This window comes from Ailuropoda melanoleuca, chromosome 8 (assembly GCF_002007445.2).
Source record: "Ailuropoda melanoleuca isolate Jingjing chromosome 8, ASM200744v2, whole genome shotgun sequence".
Taxonomy (NCBI): Eukaryota; Metazoa; Chordata; class Mammalia; order Carnivora; family Ursidae; genus Ailuropoda; species Ailuropoda melanoleuca.
In genome coordinates this window covers 87,249,009-87,261,268 of record NC_048225.1, presented here as the reverse complement: position 1 = coordinate 87,261,268, position 12,260 = coordinate 87,249,009, and the positions used below count along the sequence as shown (strand labels likewise).

The 12,260-nt window shown below is 35.5% G+C and overlaps 1 protein-coding gene across 1 annotated transcript in view; it reads left to right on the top strand.

Moving 5' to 3' along the window:
• The window catches only part of RGSL1 (regulator of G protein signaling like 1), a 163,130-nt gene that overhangs the window by 103,532 nt on the left and 47,338 nt on the right, over positions 1 to 12,260 (top strand). Inside the window, exon 13 of the mRNA XM_034666840.1 lies at positions 9,319 to 9,424. Within this exon, the coding sequence (XP_034522731.1) occupies positions 9,319 to 9,424 (106 nt within the window). The remainder of the gene's footprint in view (positions 1 to 9,318; positions 9,425 to 12,260) is intronic.

Sequence of the window (12,260 nt, the reverse complement as noted above, 5' to 3'; positions counted from 1 at the left end):
GGGGTGCAAAAAGCCAGAGGAAAAGCATTCCTACATCCCATGTCACCAGTGAGCAAGAGAGAGAGCACAAGCAGGGTAGCAAACACCTATTACTTATAAGGAGGTTGAGGCAGCTGTCACTAATTTTTCATGGACCCAACTCTGAATGGCCATTTTAAAAGATGCCCCAAGAAAGGCAAAGTGGGAACTTGGGGTGAGAATCTTAAGCTTGGGTCCTTATCTAAATGTCCAGACTCTGGGTGTGAGCAGAATTGTCATACTGCAAAATGCCTAGGCAGCTACTCAAAATGGATGCTTTCTCATCACGTGAAGTCACCAAGAAGCTCCTCAGTGATGTTAATGCTGCTTTCATCAGTGCTTCCCACTCCTTCACCCCCACCCCACTCTTTGGCTTTAGTAAAAGGATTGAGCCTTTGTGGCACATTGTTGGCTGGTGGGTTTTTTAGTCTTATATAATTTATCTTCTGTAGCAGGCTCAGTTCTATGAGCCATATGATGTCTTCCTCGTCAGTTTGTTTTGGCCACTAGAGTTTCTACTCAGGATGAGCCATTGCTTTTCCCAAGCTTCTAAGAGTCAGCATAGCAGTGTTGTGCTGCTTGCCAGGATACCTACCCGGCTCTTAAATCCTATATTCTAGGAGAACAATCCTATATTAATCACCTCTCCCTTAACCAAGTTTGTATTCTGTCCACTTTGAGCCAGCACCCTCAGCATTACTCCCATACATTGTCTCCTAGTTTCTGCCAATACATGTTGACTAGGTTCACTGCTCCTGTGAAAGGCTCACTACCCTAGGTTGAGCAGCTTCTCTTCCAGCTGAGGGCCTCAACTCTGCACCATCACCAGGCAAAATTTACAGCAGGTTAGGAGAATGAATGCTTCAACTCAGGTTGGGTGGGGTGGGATTTGAGCTGCACACTACAGCATCTGCTGCAGTATTCTTGACCCAGAAGAAGCTTAGGATATATTAATGAGCATGGTTAAATCAGTATAGTCACAGGGAGAACTTCTATGTGTACTCTGAGTGTGTTTCTCTAGGCTCCACTCCTGTGTACTTAGTTTATATAACTTTATTCTGTGCATAGCTTAATAATCTCTTAACATGATCTTGTGACCTGATGCAGTTAGCATGCTCCCACCCCAATATCTCAGCTCTGTTCTCCCTGACAGAAGGAAATGAAGAGCCAAGGCATCATGGCTTTTTTTTTATTTTTCCCAATATGGCATTAAAAAGTTTCTACTTCAAATCACCCAGCCTCTGTTCTTTTCTCTCTTCTTAGCCCTTATTTGCCACTTTTCTAGTAATTACTGATAAATTGTGAAGAATAAGAAAAGGAAGAATATGTCTGATCATCAACTGCCCTTTTGAACACAGATCACCTTTATGTTACCTCCCAATTTTTAATCCTTTCCTATTTCCCAAGGGTAATGGTAATTTAGTTTTATCTGTTTTTTTTTAATTTACATAATTTTTTTATATTTATATAAATTGAGTCATGCAGTATGTACTCCTATGACTGGCTTCTTTAACTCAACATTATGTTTGTGAGTTCAATCATGTTGAATGCTGCAATTGTTGACTTATTTTTAGTAATGCAGAGCAGTTGCGTAACCCTCACCTCATTTTTTTCATTATTGCTCCACCAAGGAGCCTCTTTAGACATGAATTTTAATGCCATAGATATACTATATATGTGTGGTATATAAAAGACTAAGACTTTTCTGACCCCCAAAAACTAATTTTTACCTATTGGAAACAATATCATCTTTTGAGAATGCATGCTGTAGAATATTCTAATATATGACTATACCATTTTTAATTTATTCAAAAGTGATGAATATTTGAGTTGTTTCAGTTTTTTAATGTTCCTATGAACATCTTTGTGCGCATTATTTGATGCACATATGAACATATTTCTGTTGAATATGTACCTAGAATTTCTGGGTCATAAGATATGCATATATCCAACTTTGATAAATAATTCCCAATACTTTTGCAAAGTGTTTGTACATGTTTATGGTCTTATCAACAGGGTATGAGAATTCCAGTTGCTCCACAACCTCACCAATATTTGATGTGCCAAATTTTTATTCTTAGCTATTCTTGTGTGTATGTAGTGACATCTCATTTGTTGTTTTGACATCTATTTCCCTACTGAGTAATAACATCTAGTGCCTTTACCTTTGTTTAATACTTAATTGGATATGGGGGTGTGTGTATGTGTGTGTGCACGTGCACATGACATTCCTATTTAAGTCTCTTGCCTACTTTTCTATTTGGTTTCTGTCTTTTTTTTATTGATTTGTATGGGTTATTTGTATATGCTATACATGAGTCACCTATCAGTCACATGTCTTACAAGGATAATATTCTCTCTCTCAATGGTATCTCTAACAAACAGAAGCTATTAACTATAATCCAGTTAAAACTGATTTTGTTTCTTTACTCCAAGTATCTTTACTTCATAGAAATACTCATGTTTTTAACTATAAGCTTCTTTGCATTGCCTTTAATGTTAAGATCTACAGTCTTAACTCTTTAATTGTTATTGTATAGAATGCACCAGTGAAGCCATGTGGTCCTTGTTTTTTCTTTGTTGAGAGGTTTGTCATTACTGATTATTTTTTATTTCTTCTTGAGTCTGTTTGATAGTTTTACATTTCTTGGAATTTTTCCATTTATCTAGATTATCTAATTTATTGGCATACAATTGTTCATAATATTCTCTTTTTATTTCTGTAAGGTTGGTAGTAATGCTTCTACTTTCATTTCTGATTTTAGTGTTTGAGTCTTTTCTTTCTTAGTCAGTCTAACTAAATATTTATCAGGTTTTTTATTTTTTCAAAGAAAAAGCTGTTGGTTTTGTTGATTTTCTATATTGGTTTTCTATTCCCTATTTTGCTTACTTCCATTCTAATCTTTATTATTCACTTTTTCTGCCAACTTTGGATTTAGCTTGCTATTCTTTATCTAGTTCCTGGAGGTGTAAGTTTCATTTACTGATTTGCTATCTTTTTTCTTCAATATCTGCATTTACAAGAATAAATTTCTCTTTGAGCAATGCTTTTGCTACATCCCATACATTTTCGTATGTGGTGTTTTTTATTTCATTTAGCTCAAATTTATTGTACTTTTCAATTACAGAATTGCTATTTGATTTCATTTTGTCACTTCTTTCTTTTGATTGATACTCTATTTGGTGAGACACCATTCTCCTGACTTCCTTTAGTTGTTTGTCTATGCTTTCCTTTAGCTCTTTGAGCATTTTAAGACAGTTGATTTAAATTTTGTATCTAGTAAGTACAATGACTGGACTTCTCATGGACACTTTCTATTGATTTATTTTTTTCTGTGAATGAGCCATACATGGTTTTTGCATGCCTTTTAGTTTTTTTGTTGAAGACTGGATACTTTGCGTATTTATAATGTGACAACTCTGAAAATCAGATTCTCTCCTCTCCTTCAAGTTTGCTGCTGCTGCTTTTGTGGGTGTTGTTTTTTTCTTTGGTGAAATTTCTCAACTATTTTTGTAAAGTCTGTATTCTTTGTTATGCGTGACCACTGAAGTTCATATTCTGCTAGCTTGTGGCCAACCAGTGTTTTGATAGTTTCATTAAATGTCAGAAAGAAAGACAAAAAGAAAAGGAAACAAGAAAGAAAGAAAGAAAGAAAGAAAGAAAGAAAGAAAGAAAGAAAGAAAGAAAGAAAGAAAAGAAAGAAAAGAAAAAAGAAAAGAAAAGAAAAGAAAAGAAAAGAAAAGAAAAGAAAAGAAAAGAAAAGAAAAGAAAAGAAAAAAGAAAAATTACTCTACTGGTCTTTGCAGATTGGCTATGTGTTGGAATACCCTTTCAATGCTCAGCCAGACTGTTTACAACTCTGCCTTCACCTTCATTTTCCATTTGCCTGGACCCTGAATTTCAGCCAGAGGTGAAAGTTTTGGATCTTCTCATGACTTTTCTGAGCACACATCCAGTTTTGGGCATGTAAATAGCTTTCTTGATTCCCTGGTATATGTGGGAGCTTTAAAAGCCCTTATTACCCCATGTATCTACTTTTACAACCTCACCTTTCCCCAACTTTGTGTTGTCTGATGTCCCAACTGTTGGCCCAGGCTACTGTAACCAGGACTTGTGCCTATAAATGCTTTCAACAAATGCCACATGGGATGCCTCTCAGCCCTGAAAATACTCTAAATAGGGAAAAACAAAGGCTAGTCCTTATGCCAGTCCTTCAGGGAGCCAAGAGACAACTTCATTTCAAAAGAGGCAAACACATTCTTTGAAAATTAGATCCATATTGCTATCTCTGGCAATAGCAACCTGCATCAAGAATGTAGGCTACTGTCATATGGCCGCTACTGATGTGGGATGGGGGAATGGTAGGTGGACAACTTAAAATGCCACAGCATTTTCTTAATAGACTCAACCTCTTCTTTCTTCACTAAGCCTTCCCCTGGTTATTATAAGTTCTTGACCAGGTCCAGAATTCTGTAAAACCTTGATTATGACCATTTTGCCACATCTTTAGTTGCTTTTATGCAAGATGGATCCCTGGAGCTCCCTACTTATCATTTTCTGTGATGTTATTCCCTATTATACTTTTTAATCCATGAATTTAGTGTATTTCTCCACTTACTTAAATTTTCTTTAATTTCTTTAAATAATGTTTTATGTTTTTTCATGTAATATTATTTTATAGCTTCCATTACATTTGTTTTTAGTCTTTGGTGTTTTCTGATACACTTGTAAATGGTATAATTTTTAAAGTTTCATTTTTTAATGAAAAATGGCATTAGAGGTATGTTGATTCTTACATATTGGTCTTGTATTCTACTGCTTTCCTAAATTATAAATTCTAAAAATTGGTCTATAAATTTGTTTGATTTTTATACACACAATTGTGCCCTCTGCCCATAAGGAGTTTTATTTATTGTGCTAAAATATTTATACCTTTGATTTCTTTTCCTTACCTCATTGGTCTTACTAGGTTCTCCATTACCCTTTTAGATAGAAATGGTGTTGGCAAGGACACTTGTCTCAATCTCAGGGAGAGGTTTAATTACAAACTTAATTTCTTTAAAAGATACAGGACTTTTCAGACTTTCTTTTCTTGTTGTGTCATTTTAATGTTGTATTTTCTACAAATTTGTTGATTTCATTTGAAATTTCAAATATTTTGTTGTTTATGATACCATCTTATTATAATTAATTATATCTAAGGTATATAATGTTGGATGCAGTATTCTGTATATGCAAGAAGATGTATTTGACTAAATATGTTCAGATTTTCTATATCTTTTTAAAAGTGTTTATTTATTTATTTGAGAGAGAGAGAGAGAGAATGAGTGAGCAGGAGGGGCAGAAGGAGAGGGAGAAGCAGGCTTCCTCCTGAGCAGGGAGCCCAATGCAGGGCTTAATCTCAGGACCCTGGGATCATGACCTAAGCCAAAGGTAGACACTTAATCAACTGAGCCAACCAGGCCCCAGATTTTCTATATCTTTGGTGGTAGTTTTAGTTTACATTTGTATCCATTATTGAAAGAGAAATTTTTAAATTTCTACTCTGGATTTTTCCTTCTTTTCTTAAAACTTGTGGTTTTGGGGGCCCCTGGGTGGCTCAGTCAGTTAATCATCCAACTCTTCATTCTGGCACAGTTCATCATCTCAGGGTCATGAGATTGAGCCCCATTGGGCTCCACGTTCAGCAGGGAGTCTGCTTGGGATTCTCTTTCCCCTTTCCTCTGCCCCTCCCCCCACTCACTGTCTCTCTTTTTCTCTCTAAAATAAATAAATAATTATTTTTAAAAAACAACTTGCAGTTTTTCCTTTAGATTATTTGAGGCTACATCTCCAGATACAAGCAAATTTGTAATCATTATAGCTTTCTGGTAGAGCAATTCATTATTTCTAATAACGCTTCTTTATTGTTTACTTTGTCTAATATTATCTAATCTAATTAGATATCTAATTATATCTAATACTCATCACCTTTCTTTCTGGCTACTGTTTGCTTGTTATACACTTTTCCATTCTTTTATTTTTTAATATCTCCTTTTATATCTAAGGTGAGCCTCTTTTAAGTGGACTCTCTCCTTTTTTTTTTTTTTGTAATTGCATTTTTATTAAATACAGTTTGAGAATTGCCTTCTAATTATTTAGTCTGATCACATTCACTGTAACTTCTCATGTATTAGGTTTTAAATGCTACCTTACTATTTTCTATTTGTCCCTTCTGTTCTATGTTCTCTTTTCTCTCCTTTCGGCTTTCTTTAAGATTACAATTTGGAGGGGGGGGTTCATAATTCTATATATTCTTTCTGTTAATGTGCTGTTTTTACATGTTTTCTTCTCTTACTGGTTACCATATAGATTTCTAAATGCATCCTTGACATATTAAAGTATAATATAAGTTACTACTTTTATTGCATATATATTACTGTTTTATAAATCAATATTCAGTTAGGCTTCTCACTATATTCACTTTTTCATCATTTCCTGCTCCTCTAAGTTGCTTCTAAGAACAACTTTTGACATTTCCTTTAGTGTGAATTTTAAAATTATCTTTATTTTGGTTTTATTTGCTAAGAATACAGTCTCTGGCTGTAGAATTCTTGTTGGAATTATTTTCTTTTAGCACTTTGAAGGTATCATTTTACTATCTCTTGGCTTCCTTAGTTCATTTTTTTTTTAAGATTTTTTTTTTATTTATGCGACAGAGACAGAGATAGAGACAGCCAGCGAGAGAGGGAACACAAGCAGGGGGAGTGGGAGAGGAAGAAGCAGGAACATAGCAGAAGAGCCTGATGTGGGGCTCGATCCCACAACGCCAGGATCACGCCCTGAGCCAAAGGCAGATGCTTAACCGCTGTGCCACCCAGGCGCCCCTCCTTAGTTCATTTTGAGGAGTCAGCCTGAAGTCTTCACAGGCATTCATTGCCCACCCCACCCCCATTTTCTCTTTGTTTTTAATTTCATGCAATTTTACAAAGATATATCTAAGTATTTATACTACTTGTGGTTTCAGGACTTCTTGCATTTCTGATTTGATGTCATTCATCAGTTTTAGAAAATTTTCAGTTATTATCTCTTCAAATATTTATCCTGCCCCATTTTATTTCTTCCCTCTTTCTGATAATCTTACTACATGTATTTTTGACATTATAACCACTTGCTTATGTCTTATATGATTTTTTTTATTTTCCATATTTTTCTCCGTATGTTTCAGTCTGCATATTTTCTTTTGATCTCACTCCTAGTTCAATAATTCTCACTTTGTTTTATATAATTTGTTATTAAACCAATGTATTAATTCTTAATTTTCTTAATTTCGGTCATTAAATTTTTTATTTTCAGAATTTTTTCTTTGTATGATAGTCTATGTTGATATTTTACTCCTTTTAATTCTTTGAACTATATTAATAATAGTAATTTTAAAGTCCATATTTGATGGAGTGCCTGGGTGGCACAGCGGTTAAGCCTCTGCCTTCGGCTCAGGGCATGATCCTGGTGTTATGGGATCGAGCCCCACATCAGGCTCCTCCACTATGAGCCTGCTTCTTCCTCTCCCACTCCCCCTGCTTGTGTTCCCTCTCTCACTGGCTGGATCACGCCCTGAGCAGAAGGCAGAGGCTTAACCGCTGTGCCACCCAGGCGCCCCTGGTCAGGTTTTTTTAAATACCTTGTTATTTCTGCTTTATTTGTGAACATGGTTGGTTAAAAAAAAAAATTGTAGAGATAATTTGAGGCTCTGGGTAATGTTATTTCTCTCCAGAGAGGGTTTTATCTTAGATCTGACATACACTAAACTAGCAGCATCCAAGTAATCTTAATCCATTTAGGGCCTGAGTTGATTCAAAGCTGGCTTTTATTCCTTTTGATGGATGAGCTACTTCTGGTTTCCCTTACTTCTTGGGATCACAATTGAAAGACTGGGTACTTATCAGAGCCCCTTCTCCTTTGTTGGTTTGCAATTTTGCCGCCTTCTGTCCTGAGACTCTACCAAAAGCCTTGTTAAATTTTTCAGTAGCACTGTCATAATTGATAAGTGTCTTGAGAATGAAAGCAGTGCCAGGGGTTTGGGGTTTTTTTTGTCCATTCTCTAAAGGCCAGTGGTTTTGTCTTCTGACCTATTGTGGTTTTAACACTGCAAATACCTCTAGAGCATCAGCTTAACTCTCTGGTTCCTAACATCCTCTTTGTTTCTAATTTCTATGTTTTTATTTTATTTTGCAATTTTCTGCAAACTTATATATGAGTTTAAAAAATGTGTTATTGTTTATCCACAATTTATAAGTGTTTGTATTGGAAAGTTTTGAGTTTCTTTTATGTGGATTTTTTTTTTATCTAGTCTTCCATAGTCTGAATTTTATTTTTTTCACCTATTCAATTGCATTTATTTAGAACCAGTATATACTTCTATTGCTTTCAATCTTTTTTCTATGCTATCACTGCTAGTATTACCAAACCTATAGAAATTTTCTGTGGGAGTATATTCTATTTAATAAACATTTTAAAGCATTGACTATATAACTAGGACATGTTCTAATTTCTGGCGGTGAGATAAGTAATATATCATCTTTACCCTTAATGAGTTGATAGTCTATATTTTCTTCTACAATGCTCACCTCAAAGTGCTTTCCTAAGACACTGAGATCTTGAAATCTATTATTCTCCAATAGTAATGTTTTAATATACTTTTTGAAATAACGGTTTTTATATGGCAATAGGGAACCAGACACCCACTCTAAATTGTGTATAGTATGATAGAATACCTTTTAAGAAGCTTGCAGTGGAAGCAGTGTTCTCAGAAAAGAGAATGATTTCAGTTAAAGCAAGAAGATAGAGGGAACACTTAACAAAGAGCTCAAGATTCTGTGAGAGTTTGCTGATCACGGAGCAGGAGTTCCAGAGGGCAAGAGAAAGGGCATAGGATGGAATAACAGAGGGGTCAAGGCAGACTGACCGTCTTGTGGAGTATAGTCTAGTTAAAATGGCTGATTAGGGGAAGGATAGATAACATTTGGTGTTAAAATGAGAAGAAATACAATAGACTTGGTCTTAGGAGTCTTCTGAAGATGGTGGGTTCTCGGCCTAATGCCCAACAGACTTAGATAACACAATCTGACTGAAGTCAGGGGTAAAAATCATTCCCAAGTCTGTTTTCAGCAGTAATATCCTGAGATGATGGCAGTTGTGGGTGCTGTGGTTTTTCCACATGCACTCAATGTCTGATAAATATCCTTTTTAATTTGTCCCTTCTTACTCTCTGAAATGTTCTTTATAACATGGTGTTACCTAACTTTGTGATTTTTCATTAGATTTTGCAGCAGAAATTGTCAGACAACCAAAGGTGTTTTCACCCTCACGTAGGAGAATGTCCTTCTTCAGAAAGACTGCTGCAAGGAAGCCCTCATTAAGACCCAGGTAAGACACAGGATCTGGTTACAGCAATATTCTCCAGACACAAGCTCTCTTTAATCTAACATGCTTAATGCTGAATTTATCTTTCTGTATATGGATTTTTTACTTCTTTGCATATATCATACACATACGCAAGGCACATTTTGTTATTTATTTATTTATTTATTTAAAAATTTTTATGTTAGTGAACATACAGTGCAATATTGGTTTCTAGAGTAGAATTCAGTGATTCGTCACTTACATACAACACCCAGTGCTCATCATAAGTGCCCTCTTTAATATCCATCATCCATTTAGCCCATCCCCCACCCACCTCCCTCCATCAACCCTCAGATTGCTCTCTATCATTAAGAGTCTCTTATGATTTGTTTCCCCCTCTCCTTTTTCTTTTCCCCCTTTCCCTACATTCATGGTTTCTTTTTAAATTCCATATATGAATGAGATCATATGGTATTTGACTTTCTCTGATTTTTTCACTTAGCATAATACACTCTAACTCCATCCATGTTGTTACAAATGGCAAGATTTCTTTTTTTTTTTTGATTGAGTAATAATCCACTGTATGTATATACACACCACATCTTTATCCATTCATCAGTTGATGGACATTTGGGCTCTCTCCATAGTTTGGCTATTGCTGATAATGCTGCTATAAACATCAGGGTGCATGTACCTCTTTGAATCTGTATTTTTGTATCCTTTGGGTAAATACCTAGTACTACAATTGCTAGATCATAGGGTAGTTCTATTTTTAAGTTTTTGAGGAAACTCCATACTGTTCTCCAGAGTGGTCAGACCAGTTTGCATTCCCACGAACAGTGCAAGAGGGTTCCCCTTTCTGCATCCTCACCAACACCTGTTGTTTCTTGTGCTGTTAATTTTAGCCATATTGACAGGTGTGAGGTGGTATCTTATCATGGTTTGGATTTGTATTTATCTGATGATAAGTGATGTTGAACATCTTTTCATTTGTCTGTTAGCCATTGGATGTCTTCTTTGGAAAAGTGTCTATTCAAGTCTTCTGCCCATTTCTTAACTGGATTATTTTTGGAGAGGAGTGTAGAGTTTGATAAGTTCTTTTAGATTTTGAATACTAACCCTTTATCAGATACGACATTTACAAATATCTTCTCCCATTCTGTAGGCTGCCTTTTAGTTTTGTTGACTGTTTCCTTTGCTGTGCAGAAGTTTTTTATATTGACGGAGTCCCAATAGTTCATTTTTGCTTCTGTTTCCCTTGCCTCTGGCAACATGTCTACTAAGTTGCTATGGCTGAGGTCAGAAGGGTTACTGCCTGTGTTCTCTAGATTTTGATGGATTCCTGTTTCACATTTAGATCTTTCATCCATTTTGAATTTATCTTTGTATGTGGCATAAGAAAGTGGTCCAGTTTCATTCTGCATGTTTCTGCCCAGTTTTCCCAACACCATTTGTTGAAGAGACTGTCTTTTTTCCATTGGATATTCTTTCCTGCTTTGTCAAATATTAGTTGATCATAGAGTTCAGGGTCCATTTCTGGGTTCTCTATTCTGTCCCAGTAATCTATGTGTCCGTTTTTGTGCCAGTACCATACTATATGACTACAGCTTTTAATATAGCTTGAAATCTGGAATCATGATGCCTCCAGTTTTGTTTTTCTTTTTCAGAATTGCTTTTGCTATCTGGGGGTCTTTTGTGGTTCCGTACAAACCTTAGGGTTGTTTGTTCTAGCTCTGTGAAAAATGTTGGTGGTATTTTGATAAGGATTGCATTAAATGTATAGATTGCTTTGGGTGGTATAGACATTTTAACAATGTTTGTTCTTCCAATCCATGAGCATGGAATGCTTTTCCATTTCTCTGTGTCCTCTTCAATTTCTTTCATACATGATCTATAGTTTTCAGAGTATAGATCTTTTACCTCTTTAGTTAGGTTTATTCCTAGGTATCTTATTGTTCTTGGTGCAATTGCAAATGGTATTGATTCCTTGATTTCTTTTTCTGCTGCTTCATTATTGGTGTATAGAAATGCAACAGATTTCTGCACATTGATTATATATCCTGCAACTTTGCTGAATTCATGTATTAGTTCTAGCAATTTTTTTGGTGGAGTCTTTTGGGTTTTCTACATAGAGTATGATGTCATCTGTAAATAGTGACAGTTTTACTTCTTCCTTACCAATTTGGATGCCTTTTACTTCTTTTTGTTGTCTGATTGCTGAGGCTAAGTCTTCCAGTACTGTGTTAAATAGTAATGGTGAGAGTGGACATCCTTGTCTTGTTCCTGACTATAGGGGTAAGTCTCTCAGTTTTTCCCTATTGAGAATTATATTAGCTATAGGGTCTTTCATATATGGCCTTATGATATTGAGGTATATTACCTTTATCCCTACTTTCCTGAGGTTTTAATCAAGAATGGGTGCTATATCTTGTCAAATGCTTTTTCTGAATCTATTGACAGTATCATATGGTTCTTCTCCTTTCTTTTATTAATGTGGTATATCACATTTGTGAATATTGACTATTGAACCACCCCTGCAGCCCACGAATAAATCCCACTTGATCGTGGTGAATAATTCTTTTAATGTACTGTTGAATTAGATTTGCTACTATTTTAGTGAGTATTTTTGTATCCATGTTCATCAGGGATATTGGCCTATAATTCTTTTTTTAGTGGGGTCCTTGTTTGGTTTTGGAGTCAAGGTAATGCTGGCTTCACAGAATGAGTTTGGAAGTTTTTCTTACATTTTTGTTTTTTTGAAACAGTATGAGAAGAATAGGTATTAACTCTTCTTTAAATTAATTCCCCTGGGAATCCATCTGGCCCAGGACTTTTGTTTATTGGGAGATTTTTGATTATT